Source organism: Apus apus, chromosome Z (assembly GCF_020740795.1).
Source record: "Apus apus isolate bApuApu2 chromosome Z, bApuApu2.pri.cur, whole genome shotgun sequence".
Classification (NCBI taxonomy): domain Eukaryota; kingdom Metazoa; phylum Chordata; class Aves; order Apodiformes; family Apodidae; genus Apus; species Apus apus.
In genome coordinates this window covers 8,679,924-8,695,675 of record NC_067312.1, presented here as the reverse complement: position 1 = coordinate 8,695,675, position 15,752 = coordinate 8,679,924, and the positions used below count along the sequence as shown (strand labels likewise).

Sequence of the window (15,752 nt, the reverse complement as noted above, 5' to 3'; positions counted from 1 at the left end):
AGCTACATCCAGAATTTCCACACTGCTTGCAATGGGCACTGATGGACACAATCTCAGCAAGCACATTTTGAATCCACTTACATTTTGTCCTCCACAACTTCCTCCACAAATTCCTGTTGCACAATTTTACAATTTATTGGGTGAAAATGAATTTCCTATTATTTGTATTTCACTAAATGCTGAATGCTCCTCCCTCTGGTGTTGTGAGAAATAGTAAGGAATTGTGTAAAAGTTTTCAGAAGTCTGCATGTATATATTACAAGCCGTACAGGACAGCTGTATAGAAGGCATTCGTGTTACCTCAAAACCAGAAGATACTTTATCATATCACTGCATGCTAGAGATCCACGACAGACTGCTAAGAGCTTATCTTTGCTTCAAGCAGCTTTGTTCTAACAAAACATGAGAGATCGTCTGGTGAAGAGGCAAGGATGGGAGAGATCTGCATGTGATGGTTGCCATCTTGCCACCACCAAAATGTGAATCTTGGTCTTCTAGATCTGCAGAGCTAGTGCTTGTATAGGTGTTCTCCTCTGGACAGTAGAGATACATAGGCAGTGCTTCTCCAGCCTGTGATACCATGTGAGGAATCCCACACTGAGCTCTTACTAAGGTTTCAGGGCAGACAGGTGCATTTATGTAGATGTGCTGAAGTGCAGAAATTATCAATACTTCAAAGAGTCACATGCACCAGTAGAGTGAGGGAAAGTACTGTTAACACTCTTAACTACAAGCAAACTGACTCAGAGAGACAAAGAGTAATTTCCATAGGCTAAGACATTTTTTGGAACAGACTGGGAGAGATCTGAGAAGTTCTCACTTCCTTCCTCTTCTATTACTACCAAAGACTTTTGAACTTTTAATCAATTTGCCAAGCCCCAGGTGTTTTCCTGAAGGGGTGCAGATCATTGTGCAGGGGATGCCAGTCCTGACAATGCAGCAGCATCTTTATAAGGTCCACACACCCTTTATGGATCCATACAGGGTGAAAACTGCAGCCTTAGAACACACCACTTGCAAACTAGAAAAATGAACCCCAAAAGTCCCTAGAAATCATCCCTGCAGGCTGAGAAAAAATAGCAGCAGTGGTCCTTTCTAAAAATTATGCACACATATGAAACTAGCTTACAGTTTGGAGCCATTTACTTTGCATTATCCCCACAGCACTGTGTGTAGGTTGTATTTAAAGAAAAACACAACAATTGTTGCTAATAGTTGGATCTAATTTATAAGGAGCTGAGAGGAGACAATAATGAGAAAATGAGATAGATAAACTTCAGCTGGAAACAATAGGGATCAATTATGACATAATCGCAGCCCAGCATTCCTGGGCTCCTGAGATACTGCACCTTCCTCTTCATTAATCAGAGATAATCCAGAATTAGGGTGTTTAATTATTTGCAGAGATTCTTTTGTACTTTCTGCCTCTAAAAAGAAGATGCTGATTAGCAAATATACAAAAGCTCTCCATATTCAGTCACCCATTGCATTTAGAGCAGGATTTTTGGCTGTAGCATTGCTATCATGTTGAAGGCTTTACTCCCTTCAGGTGAAATTCACCCTTGTGATGAGGAACCTGACGGATCAGTGGAGCTGCATAAAGGTGGGAATGAAGGGAGCAGCAGACATTTGTCTTTAATGCCTAAGATGCTAATAAAATCCCTTCTACTGCTTCCAGTAGGTTTTGAGGTAGCAGAACAAGTTAAAACTCATCTCTCACAGGTATATGGTGGTAAGGTAATAGCAGAGGCCCCAGCATATTTTTCCCTTCTATTTGCATGTTCAATGGGATAGCTGGAGTACACAATATCAAATGTGCATGCAGCCTTCTACTCTCTCCTTTTCGCCAGAGCTCACTGCAGAACCTCATGAGCTGAGGATGTGAGTCATGCTACCCTCCTCAGAGCAAAGGTGCCACATTGACAGAAGCAGAGCTGCAGTTTGAAGGGATATTGAGATATATAACATGTGCTGGACAGGAAGATACACGTGCTCAAATGTTTTTTCTTTCCTTATCTCCAGATTATAGAGCTGCTCTATCTTGTCAGCTTAGAAAAGACTGCAGAGTCAGGACCTAAGGTTGTAATTGTAGAGGATGTTAAGACTCCTCTTGTGGAACTTCCAGTGCTGTGGGAATTCTTTACTTTCTGAGTTACTGAAGTAGACAACTGCTGAATGGAGGAAAAAAGGAGGGGGAAAAGAGGCTGTCCAGAGAGCAGCTGTGCATACCCTGCGCGTCCTGCTGGCTTGCTGAAGTGGATCCACTTCAGCTTCCTCACCTGAGGACTCATGGCTACACACTGGTGAGCATTACCCAGAGAGGGGTACAGGAAGGCTCCTTCCCCTCCTATCTCACCCAGGAGAGACACGCTCTGCTTTTCGCTTCAGGCGAATAAATGCCTCAGTTCCAGCCCTTCTCCTACCTTACCCCAGAAACTGTGCTTACCCAACGTAATTCATGCAGTAGGTGCTTCTGCAGCTTCATGTAGGGTATTCCTCATGTCTTAGGACATCACCCATGGCTTGACACAAGGTTCAAGCAGCTTCTGACTGTGACTGGGCTGTGGTGGTGTCCAGGTTGGAAGCCCTACCTTCTCAGAGCAGTGCTTGCCTTCAGGTACCTGTTGGACTAAGACTTTCACGACAGGGATGCCTTATGGGGTTTCAAGTAACAGATTGGGTAGAATTGAAGTCTACAGGATCTGATTGCTATCTGGCACTTAGACAATCTTCTTAAGTCACAATTTAGGTGAAATTTAAGCCTTATGGGCTTCACCTAAAATAAGTAACTCACAAGCAATATGTGTCACATATTGGTTTTTAGCAGATGGAAGACATTACAGACTGGGAATAACTTTGTGGGAGTTGTGGATTGCCTGACTGTCTCCTAAAATAAGGGCAGTAGCCTTAAGTTTTCTGTTGGATTGACTGCTCTGTGCGTGTGTGTGTGTATTTAACTGTGTGTGTGTAAATTAGGAGTTTCACATTCTCAGTAAATAGCACCAGCAAATGGAAGCTGGTAATATTAACTCTGTCAAGGCTCAGTATTGATCGTGAACAGCTCAGTGAAATGCAAGCCTGAGACTGCAGACCGCTAGCACTAATAATTAAACTGGTTAGCAATATGGAGCTGCCACTCAGATTCAGAATTATAATGAAATGGTCTAAGGAAAAAAAAAAAAAAGTACTAATACAACTCTGTGGGTTGGATCTCCTTTGATACCTGTTTCTTACTTCTCTGTTTAACTTCTTTGTCATTAGACTTTGTTCCATACAATTTCACCTGGAGACAGGAGACTTTTTTTTTTTTTTTTCTTCCCTGCTCTTCTCCAATGTACTGATTTATTCAGTGAATGGATAGCTTAATTGCCTAGTATTATGAAGTTTGGAGTTCTTCTAGACCAAACTAAACCACCACTTACTAGTGAGACAGACCCTGTCTTTGTATGCCATGAAATCCAAGTAGCCAAGGAAGGTGTCCAAAGCTTATTTTCAGCCATTTATAACAAAAAGGCTGAGTTTTGTTGACTTAAATCAAACAGCTGCCCTATAATGCTAGTGTGAAGTCATTTTTGGCCACCAGTGATTTTATGGAATAGAAATATCTTTCTCCAGTGTATCACTGTGATTTGGATTTTTTGCTTCCCTGTAACAAAAATATGCTGGTTGATGTTGTCACATGTCAAAATATCTAGTGAGATATGAACTGCATCTGCAGGACTGGTCTCTTCCCCTGTGCTGCACATTCCAGTATAGTTTATGATATATTATACGCAGATCAATATTTGATGGACACATTATACTGTCAAGAGAAGAGGGCTTCCTACTCAAATTGAAGTCATTTTGTCTAGAGAGTGATGGGAGAAAAAAATTACCCTCACATTTAAGAAGGAAGCCTCATCCTTACACCTGGGCTACAGAAAAGTATCTTTTGTGCTAGCCAGGTAGAAAAGTGATGCCAAAAATTGACACTTACTTTTGCAGTGAAGGACGTGCGTGTTTCAAGCAGTAAGTGTCTACAGGGTGTAATACTTAAATCAGCACCCTAGCCCTTGTAATTCTGATCACTGGCCAGTGTGAATCTGTGCAAAGACCAACTGAAGAAGGAGAAGATCTGGGGCTGATGGGTGAGAAACAAGCAGGAATAGTGGTGGAGCTGCTGAGTAGCAATCTTGTTTGTGCTTAAAGAAAGAATGAGTCTGTTCAACGGGGTGGGAAGAGCACATCTTGAGTGAATGTAGAGGCCCTGTGTTCAGACAGAAGGCTCTGCCCTGTGAGGAAACTATAATGGGCATCAATTTGCACACGGATTATTGGGGACATACGTTACTAAGTGCAATCGGCTTTTTCTTCTCATGCACAAGCAGACAGAAACCAGCAAAGAGGTGGCCTCCTTTGGCAAATGTGACCCCTCCTAATCTATAAGATGCATTCCTGACCACGACCTATTGACTTTGTCGCTCCAGAGAATAAACTACACACTGACTCTGCATCCTGCTAGACACAAGACACCACCTTACCTTTGCTGTTGCCATCGGGTCCTCGAAGGATTGTACACTCTTCAATGTTGCCAAATGCCTCGAATAGCCTGCGCACGTCGTCTTCTGACTGCTGCTTATTGAGCATACCCACGAAGAGTTTTCTGTCTTCTGGAACAAAATAAAGAGATGCTTACCATATTTCAGGAGGGATGAGAAAGCCAAGATGGCTCAGTATCACACGCAAAGGAAACAGTGATTTCATTGAGGTGACATATGTCAGAAGCTGCTAGTCTTTTCAGGTAGCTGGCTTGAAAAACCTTAATAGTATCTGACTTTCAATGAATACTTGAAAATAATTTAGCAATTTATAAAAAACAGCAAGAACAAATACTTGGTTACATATAAAATCTTCAACAACTTCTCAAAATCAAGTCACTGAAGTCTTCCCAGTCAACTCTTTCTGATATACTTTTGCAAACAGCTTGCAGTAACTAAAATGACAACAATGTTCTGACTGCAATGCAAGAGGAATGTGGATAAAGATAGCATATAGAAATAAAGTCCAAATTAATTAAACATAAGTTAGTAGCCCTTGCAGTACTAAACAAGTTTCCAAAAAAATATTTAACACAAGCTGTTTAAATCAGGATATAACAGAAAACACAGGCCTGTAAATGGAGATTATTTATTTATATCTACTCACAGACACATACTTAGAAGTTTGGATTAATTTTTTAATGGGTTTATTTGAAATGACCCCAAAGTTTTTGAAACATACATTGTTGTTCGAAACACAAATCTTATGTGATTATTAATATCTGACATAGCTCAAGCAGGTGGTGTTTCATGTCAAAGCATGATGTGATCTGCTTGTATTTTGAAGGAGGAAGGCTATTTATGCTTAGACTTGTATCACATATGGGGATCTTTAGTCCAGAACTAAACACCTTCAGAAAATTTTGGTGACAACAGACCAAAATAATGATTGATCAGTTGGTAGAAAGATCTTAGAGGGCACTGAGTGGTTCCTCTAGATCAGGTTTATTTTCAGAGACTAGTACCATTACACCAAGGAAAAAAAAAAACAAAACTACAGAATTTACATCATGTGTGTAAACAGACCATTTACACATGATTCAAAAATGTCTTGTTTATCATTCATTAAACACTATGTAAATGTATGAACTGAGATACTTTTCAAAGCAGTTTGCAGAGCAGATGTAACAAATTTGAATAAGTAAATGAAAATAAATAAATAAATACTTTGATTAAAAAAAAAAAAATCAAAATATTCTTAATTCTTAACCTAAAGCTGAACAAAACATTGGTTTGTAACAACCCTTTTCTGGCTGACAAATTGGGTGATTTATGCCACTTTTGTTCACTAAGAAATCATTGGTGAAGACAATCTGTTCTGCTTCAACAAGTGTTTGATCAAAGTGTTTGATCAAGATGCACCTGAAAATTGGCAAATTACTTTATAGCCTTGGATGAGGATAATTTTTCATGCACTGGATACTGAGTGAAGATATTAGGAGCTTTCATTCCTGCAGCTGAGTTATCCATGTGAACAAAAAGTGTACTGCCCACAGAAAGAGAGGAGTTATGTTGCCTTCAGTTAGGCTGCTGAAAAGGAAGGAAAGATAGGTTGAGGAGGGTATATGTGTATTTCTAATAGGGCAGGAAAACAGGAATAGCCTTCTGATAGACCCATTAAAGCAAGAAACATGCCTACTGCAATTGATTAAGCAAAAGGTCTTTTCAAAATTCAGCCTTAAATGATGCATAGAACCCTAATTAACATGATGTGGGTTGTCCCCACTTCAGAAGAAGGTGTACTGGACATCTGAAAGGTTTGTTTTTTTGATGGCCAAACTGACCCACAAAAGAGATTCTCAGAGGTGAGGTATAAGCTTTAGAGAGGCAGCTACTGAATGTGAATTTGCTCCATGGGGCATCTCTCAGTCTAGGGCCAGACAAAACCTTAGAGAAAGAGTCCAGTCCAAAATCTGGTTTTTCTCCAGATATTGGAAGAAAACACCCAGAGAAGGAGAACAGCTGTCCCAGGAGATGGGAGATATTTCAGAGCAGTGGAAACGAACTGGGAACACCACCAGCAAAAGGCTTTGCCTAGAAAGTTTGTGTCTAGTAAACACTTCCAGCACAGAGGAAGCATCTGTTATGTTGTACTTTATGCAGTTTCCCCTGTTTCAAATAAGCTGCATCAGCAAAAGCACTCCTATAGCTGTGTAACTGTATTTTCACCAGGCTTTTTGCTAATATAAATGTATCATTAAAAAAAAATCACATCCCTCCTCTGTCAGCAAATCTCTCTAGTGCGGAACTAGCCTGAAACTGCCTTGTCTGGTTTAGTTTATGCAAAGCTAAATTCAGGTGTTTTAGGAACCACTTAATTCTATATTCTATTTCATTCTATTTTATTTTTATTTTGGCCCCTTTTTCTGCATCTCTGCAGGACACTAGGGGTGGTGATGTCTGTTCCCAGAGCTGGCTAGCAGAAGCTGTGGTGTTTTGATAAGCTGCCCACAAGGTGGCCATCAGACAACCAGAAATAGGCTATGCCACGGGTGAGGATCACCTTCACCACGGGCTGCTGGTCGAGCCCCTCCAAGGCACCTGGTATGAAGTGACCTCCTATAGACATCTGGGGCTCAGCAATGTCTGAAGTCACCTCCAACCTTGACTCCAAATCAGTGCCTTGTCTCCCTCCTGAAAAACTGTGCCTTAGGTTGTCAAGGGAATAATTTGTCACATCTGCTGTCTCAGAAATCTACACAATCACATACTCAGTTGATAAAAAATGAGTTAGTTTAACAAGCTTTTTTCTATGAGAGGTTCTTCTAACAAAATGCTACTTTTACCTTTCTTGTCCCAGCCTTGCCAGGGAGCTCAGAAGCATGTTTTAACAATGTCCCTCACAAATCTTGGGTAGGAAGAGAGAGGCAGAGATCCAGCAGCTGGGGCCATTCAGCACATTCCTGGTCTTGGCTAATAAGACCTCTATACGTGGAGTGCCCCCGTAAGCTGCCCTTCCAGGTCTTAAAAACTGACATGCCATACACTGGTGCAGCTACTTCTGCTTCATAAATATGTTTGAATAAAACCATGAGAATGCCAGAATAAAATGAAGAGAGGATGTGCTATTATCAGTAGGATATGTTTGACCACTGCTGCTCCCCATCAGACTTTTCCAGTGTACTCAAATGAGACTGGAGGGCAGTACCTTGCTCTACCATCACTCAGGCCACTCTACGTCCTACAGAAACCAAAGATTTATGCAGCACACAAACCTGGAGGAATCAACAGATTAAGCTGTCCCTGGGCTCTGCCTGTCTGCAAGGTGTGGTCCACCCACACCAGCCTGTTAAGTCCCATGCTTCCTTCTTTTTCCTCTTTCTATCCTTCCCAGACAGGACCCACATCTGAACTTTAGAGCACTGAGCAGACTGTTCCTTATGACCTCCATTGCTGAGCTCAGTGCTATCATACTTGTTTCACACTGTGGGACTAAGGGGTAAACTTCAGACTGGGCCCCTTAAGACCAAACCCCAGGGAACATTAAGTCAAAGATAACAGAAATACCACTGTCCAGGGACAGAAAAGAAGTACAAAAAGAGACTGGGTACAAGCCCATGGTCTGGGATGCCCCCTACATTAGCTGTGGGCATGCCTGTGTGCTGCAGCCTAAGCTGGCCCATGGCCAAGGGAGAGAGAGAAATACCTTACCGTACCATCTTATCTTACACAGTGGAGGTAAGCAGCCATGAGAAGCAGCCCCTATCTCCTCCCTGTGACGGAAACCAAGACAGTGTAAAGACAGGTATGATGAAAATCTATTCTATGCAACTCCACAAGGCCACTCATCAAGTATTGATGCACATCTGGGCATCTTCCCTTTGTTATTGTCAGAAAGGACCTGTACAGATTTCTGTCTATTAAACATACCAAAGTGATAGTTTCAGTTTAATCTCACGCTGAAGTATTACATATTAATGAAGAAACCTGACTGCCTTTGCTGTAGAGGCAGCCCTTAAAAGCAGCAGTCTGAACAATGACACTGTCCTACAGTTCAGGGATTGAATGTGATGTCCATGTGAGACTCTTCTCCACAGTCTTTAGTTTTTTTCTCATTAGTGTTCACCCCATTATCAGCCTTTCACCACTATGTGAGTCTATCATGTTTACTTCACCATGGAAATAATAGTGGATGGCTATTTCTCTGGGACACAGTGACCAGAAAAGCCAAGGAGGTTTCTGCAGGTGCAGCACAAAGCTCTCACCATGAGTGGCCTGAAGTACCCCCAAAATACTGAAAGTTAAGTTCAGCTCAAGTGCACGCCATTTGGCTGTCAACAAACAGCAGAAACCAGTACCGCCTATTCCTGTCCCAGGAGGCCAGGCAGAGAGAGAAAGACCACCATAATGGCAAAACGGAGTCCCCAGAGATGTCCCTCTGGTGGCATTTCCAATATCCCCCAGGCTTGAGGAGGACTAGCTGGAGAGGTTGCAGAGAGGTGGGTGTTGGCCTCTTCTCCCTGGTGACTAGTGATAGGACAAGAGGAAATGGGGTCAAGTTGTGACAGGGAAGGTTCAGATTGGATATTAGGAAAAAGTATTCACAGAAAGAGTGGTGAGGCATTGGAACAGGCTGCCTAGTGAAGTGGTAGAGGCACTGTTCCTGGAGGTGTCAAAAAAACAGGTAGATGTGGTGTTTTGGGAGATGGCTTAGTGCTTAGGGGCTGTAGGGTGGATGGTTGGACTTGATAATCTTGAAGGTCTTTTCCAACATTGATGATTCTGTGATTTTGTGTGATTCTGTGATCCCTCTGAAACCAGGCGTACTGCTTCCTGGCCACTGTGCTAGTTGTGGAGGCTTGTGCCCATCAGGAAAAGCCGGCTGTAAGGCATAGGAGTGAAGAAATGTATTTTGTCAGATAAACATATAACATCTATGAATCTCCCTGGCTGTATTTATATGAAGCTTCAGCACCTTCCCCAGTGCAAATAGGGGTTAAATTATTCCCCATTCTGTTTGTATTTAAATGTTATGTTTCTATGATAAGCGTGAGGCAGAGGTGTCAGACGAGCAGGGGCGAAGGAGACGGCACGTGTGAAAGGTGAAATAATAGAGCGTTGCAAACCAAGTGCTGAGAGGAGATGGGAAGGGGGGACAAGGGAGTGAGGGGGAGAAGGGGGAAGACGGGCACTAATTAAAGAGACAGAAGGGACAATGAGATGCAGGCTATTTGACCCTCTGTGGAGCAAAAGGACAAGAACAAGAATCACAGCAATTGTGGAGGGACTAGGAGAAAATTAGGGTCACTCACAGAGAGACATGACACAGGTTTTTGTTTATCCAGATAGCTCTGGCTAATGTATGTGTGTGCGTGGGGGTACATTTAGATAAGAGTGTATAAATACACTTGTGTTCTCGTATTGCTCATGCAAAACAAAGAGGTTGAATCCTCGTAACAGTAAAGCACAAGCCTGCTTTACCATCTAGAACATTGCATCCAAGGTCTTGGAAATAAAGAGGGACAGATCTATTGCCTTTATGGCCCATGCTAATCAGGAAGGTGAACCGGAAGATCATTACAGTCCCTTCTAGTCACAAACACCCTTATTCTAAAACCTATGAACCTCCTTGTTTCATCCTGAGTTCATTGCCAGGGCAGCACATGTGGATAGTGTGTGTGCTTCTTCATGCAAGAATTAAACTGATGTTTGTGTGTTCCTGTAGGGGAACAAGCACCCTCTTTATGAGCATGGAATTCACCAGAGCAACTCCCTGATGTTATTCGATGTCTTTGGCTTTCTAAGCATCAGGATCAGGTTGCTGCATGGCTTCGTTTCAGAAACCAGATGCTAATTAATTCCATTATTTATATAGCTAATAATTATTTGTCCCTGCTGCTATTTCCCTCCTCCCCAAACATTGCTTATACACACTGTGGGGGACCAGCTGCAGTGCTTCAGTCCAGGCACAGGGAGGGCCTTAAAGCTTATGTCCTTGGCACCATGACAGAACAAATGAGCAGTCTAGAGAAGTTTTTCTGTGCAGGTGTGTGTAAGAAGAAAATGCTGGTGCATAGGACCAAATGGTACATCTACCAGGGAGGATGCAAGAGGCAGAGCCTGTCTTTCATGCCCATTCTCCTGGCTGGTTCTCAATGGAGAGGGGAGAGGAGGCAGTGTTGGGGGTGTCCACCACAGAATCTTACAGAATCACAGAATAGTTTGGGTTGGAAGGGACCTTTAAAGGTCATCCAGTCCAACCCACCTGCATCCAGCTTTTCATCCATGAGCACCCCCAAGCCCATGCACTGGGATCAGGAATCTTCCAAAGTCATAGTGGTGAAAAAGATCTATAAACATTATTTTTTTTGAACAATCATGAACCAAGTATTCTCCTCAGGCCAAAGGAAAAGGGATGAGCTATAGAGCTGGAGGGTGAGCTGTAGGTGCTCTAAACATTTTGAAAGTTTGGGTTGAGCTCTGAACTCAAATTGGAAAGCTCAAACTATCTTTCGCCTCGAGCTGGAGTGTCCCACTGCTCTCTTCCACCTGCGCTAATCAGTTGGATCAATAGGCTAAGAGCAGGGCATTTCCTGGGGTCTGGGCTGCACACTCCTATTGCCATTTTCACAGCAGTCCTGCAGCTCTGTGATGATGATTATAGACCTTTCCACAGGGGAAGCGATTACGAATTCTGTTGTAGCTAATTGTAAATTAGTTAATTATCTTCTCTGTGGTACCTTGCTGGAAAATACATGAACCTTGTAAAATGGAGGTGTTTCAAAAATGGGGGAAAAAACCACCAACAACAACCACTAAGAGCCCAACCCACTCTGGAAACAACAGAAATCTACTGCTAACTCCAAACAATAGAAACCAAACCCTCCTTCCACCTGCATGGGCTTCTCTCTCCAGTTTTCACTCCCCCTCCCTATATCAAACAATGCTCACAAGGGGCTAATTCTGCTGCAGGCTTTAAAATGTTTGCTGAGTTCACCTGTTCCTTACAGCTGGGTGTCGTGGGCATCCCTAATCACATCTTACAGGAGTGATTGCTTTGTGCTGATCTCTTCCCCTCCTCCCTCCCTGGTTTGGTTTTACTTAACAGATTCTTTATATCCCATACGTTAACAGATATGATTGCACAGCTGCCAGTCTCTGACTGCTGGATACAGAGGCTTTGAGACACCCGGACTAGAGAGAATAACAGCTAATCTGAACAGCTGTATGATGGGGACAAGCACAAATGAATATAAGCCCAGGTGTGGGAGCATAATTCTCCTGTATAAAGGAGGAAGCTTCAACCCACAGGTGCATTATTCTCCACTGTTGCATCTGAAAAAAAACCCAACAAAACAACACAACTTCATTTGAAAGATTTCTCTTATTTAATTGCTTGGCTGCACTCTGAGCCTTGACTTGGACATGGATTCTCTGCACGGAGTGAAGGAACAGCTGTACAAGAGACAGCAGTTCTGTCTGACTTGGTGTGCTGCCTCTGGCAATAGCCAGTTGTGGATGTCTAGGAAAGAGTACAGCAACAGAGGAAAAAAATTTGTTAATTCCTCCATATATTCTCCTGGAATTTGGGGTTCTGCAGTTTAGGGTCTTCTGGAGTCTGCTGTGGCGCTGTTGGGTTTTTGTTTGTTTGTTAATTGTTTTTTGTTTTGTTTTGTTTTGTTTTTATATGTATTAGTATTTGAAGTGTCTTTTTTTGACGTTCAGTGGGATTTTGAACCTGTGCAAACTGTGAGCATCTGCTACATCTTGCAGCAAAACATTCTGCATCTTAGTAATACATTGTGTTAGGAATCTCTTCCTTTTGTTTATTTTGAATATACTGGGAGCTATTTTCAATAGACAGGCCTTAGATTTTGTGTTGGAAAATAATGGAAATCACTCCTGATCCAGTTATGGAAAGGTGGATCCATGAGGATGTGCAAGTGCTTGGCCACAGCTTCTGTCTGTACCTTTCAGACTGGTATTTGGTACTCCTGGGTTCCTCCTCAAGCTATTCTCTGGATGTTGTGGCAGGCAAAATCACTTTTCCCTTACAGCGACTCATTATTCCTGGTACCAGAGAGATGGATGACCATGTAGTTACTGTTACTAAATACTTAGAATATACATCACCTAAGGACGGCAGTTTCAGTGGAAATGTTTGCTACATGAACTATCCAGGGCAAAAGACAGACTCAGTTTCCCCATAAATAGACAAATAAATAAATAAATAAATAAATAAATAAGTGTGCTTGCACCAAGCAAAATGGAGCATTGCTGAGGTTCCTCAGTGTTTGCCACAAGGCATGAATATGGGGACCTCTGGCAGTAATAATGAAAAGCACCTCAAATGCTGGTGGTCAGATCTATGACTGAATCCTCTGATAGTTTGTATTAAATTTACATGGCTGGAACTTCCCCAACTCCTTTTTTATGCAAGAGGAGTCCATGGTGGAGGTAAGTCAATTCAGGGTTTAGTTCTGAATGGAAATCCCTGCTTTTTCAAATGACCAGTGTCTGTGGATCTTGGAGTCACCTTTCAGGGAGATATTTTCATGTCCTGCAGTGGTGTGATCCCTAAAGATAGATCACAGTGAGCTAGGTGCATGCATCCAGGAAAACACAGATGTTGGCTGCTTTTCGTCCTTTGAGCAACTGGGAAGAAATTTAATATGTTGCCAACTGGTGAATCCTAAATCTAAGATTATGTTTTCAAATTAAATGTGTCTGGGCCTATTCTCTACAGGGTCCCCATCCATACTACAATATTCTTGTCCTCAGCAGAGAGACCTGGTTGGCTGGGAACTCAAATTGCTCCTTGAACTGGATCAGCTGCTAAACCAAGTCCAGGAATAATTTGGGAGAGCAAGCGTGTCAGCATGTTAGATAAAGTGAAGTGGTAGGAAAAAAAAAGGAAGGAGATGGAGAACACAATTCAGACCAGGAGGATGAATGCTGTTTGGAGCTGGCTGAACTGTGCTCCTGTGGCAAGACATGTTGTCTATCTGCACTGAAGTGAAATCCAACCTTAAACCTACAGCCTCATCTGGACAGTTGAGATGAAAGACTGCTCAGACTTCCTTTGTACAGACAGGTTATGGGCAAAACTTAGGCAACAGGCCAACCAAACCCTGCCATCAAGACATAGCCCAAACGATTCCGTTAGCAGCAGACTCTTCTTTTACAGTGAAGAATATTATAACCTCAAGACAAATAGTAGTTCTGACTTGCTGAACAGTGCTGTCACAACTGTCCACTGCCAAGAGATGCTACTCCCTGTGCAGATCTTCAATGACAGGTTTTATGGTGTTGGATATTGATCTGGGAAAACAACTCACAACAATCCACTCTATTAGTTGCCTTTGCTTAGGAAAGATGGTGGTGAGAGCAGTCTAAAACCTGGTGTCATGCAAAGCACAAAGTATCAGCCTGATTTGTGCCTGGCAGATCAGTTCTTCCAAATTTATTCATTATCTGAAATACCCAACTGGAATATTTTTGAGAAGGATTAACGAGATGATGCTTTTTAGGAAAAGACTCATGAGTCAAAATACAATCTTTCTGAATTCAACATATAGCCCAAACACTCACTTTCTCTTCACCACACCTTCACAACAGGAAGAATGTCTGAATTCAAATTGGCCTTCTGGTCATGAAAAAACCCAAATAAATCATACCTCTTTCTCCAGATATTATCAGCCTGTGCTTACAGTTCCTATTCTCGGGGAAGACACCTGGAAACTTTCATGGGAGAAAAGTACCTAAGAAGACCCAGCATCAAAGTACGGAGGTGTGCAGCTGTCCTCTAACTGAACATTGCAGCCCTTTCCATGACTGCTTGAGCTTTTTCCTCCTGCAAATGCTTTTCTGGCCCAGCTTAATGGATTTCCCTTAGAAAAGGAGGTGAAGGAGAAGACTGTCTTGAACTATCAAATGACACCTCAAACAAACACTGAATCATGCTTTTACACTTATCTTTCAGAGGCAGCCCAGATTTGAATCCAACTCCTCCAGTCTTTGGTTCTGGGGAATGTAACACATCTTAATTCCTATGTGTAACATTCCCTTTTCACTCTGTGGCCACACAAGGCTGAGGCTGAGCCTCAAGGGCTGTTTGGTTTTCACACTCATTCAGAGCAAAGCTTAGAAGCTTCTTGACAAACTCCTCAGGGTCAGTGGTGTCAAGGCTGGTATGTCAGGAAAATAAGTTTCAGTTCCTAAACTCATCTTAATGGTGACCTGTTGGGGCTTTGAAACCCTTTCTGGAAGCCTAGAAGGCCAGGACATTAATCCATGGTAGCACTCCAGCCTTGATCTCTGAGAGTTGTTGAAACAGCAGAGACATGGGCAGGAAGGGGGTAGGAAGGACATATTTTTTCTTGCAGGAACTGTGACGACATTTCAGATCAAATTAAACTTCAGTTTTTAAAGACTTCAGTGGAGGTAATTGAAACACTTCCTCACAATTGCCTGAACCTAAGTGTTATCTCTCTTTTCCTCTGTATATCATCCATTTCCCCCAAGCCTGAGACAGCCCTGCACGGCCACAGCCTCCTTAATATTAAAGACGGTGATTAAATGGGATTCGCCAAAAGACAAAGGGCTGAAAACCTGCCAATTGTTAATCCCTCTTTTGCTGTGCTTAAAAATTCCATTTCCTTCATTTGAAGAAAGGAGGGGGGGGGGGGGCGGAGGGAAGAAAAGAGAATTATACGCCTATGTCTAATTTAAATTCTGGCGTCGCGGGTCCTGTTCCCTTCTCCCTCTCTTGACGTCTGAATATATTCCTTTATTACCATTATTACAGCTTTCTGATTGCATTAAAATTCATCCACATGCTTCTCTCCACATTCCACTTTTCTTTTGCCAGTTTTTTGCTAATTCCCTTTTTCTCTCCCTGCTTCCCTCCCCATTTTCAAATTATAGAGAATGTCATTAAAGAACTCCGTGAAATGCCTCAACCCCTTTCTCTCTTCCTTTTATAAACTTGCTGGCTTTCTCCCTCTCCATCCCCTTGTCTACAAACAAAGAAAATGAAGGAGAGGCAAAAGAATACAGTAATAATAAAGGAATCCAAGCAGCATGTCTCATAGGTCTCAATAACACCTTTCCTACATCATACAGCTCTGGGCCTAATGCTCACTTCAGTTATGAAGCCCTATTTCACACAGAAGTTTTGTGCATTATTTGTTTGATGCTTGTACCTGAAGTCCTCAGCTAAAATAAAAAAATGGA

At 42.3% G+C, this 15,752-nt stretch overlaps 1 protein-coding gene across 10 annotated transcripts in view; it reads right to left on the bottom strand.

Moving 5' to 3' along the window:
* CELF4 (CUGBP Elav-like family member 4) overlaps positions 1 to 15,752 on the bottom strand; it is a 733,798-nt gene that overhangs the window by 104,830 nt on the left and 613,216 nt on the right. For 6 of the 10 annotated variants that reach the window (XR_007891849.1, XM_051643093.1, XM_051643095.1 and 3 more), the window contains exon 4: positions 4,521 to 4,649. Coding sequence is in view for 9 of the 10 variants with exons in the window: in XM_051643093.1 (XP_051499053.1) it covers positions 4,521 to 4,649 (129 nt within the window). In the remaining variant the exon portion in view is untranslated. The remainder of the gene's footprint in view (positions 1 to 4,520; positions 4,650 to 15,752) is intronic. The other 4 variants (XM_051643097.1, XM_051643101.1, XM_051643098.1 and 1 more) reach the window with 1 other exon arrangement.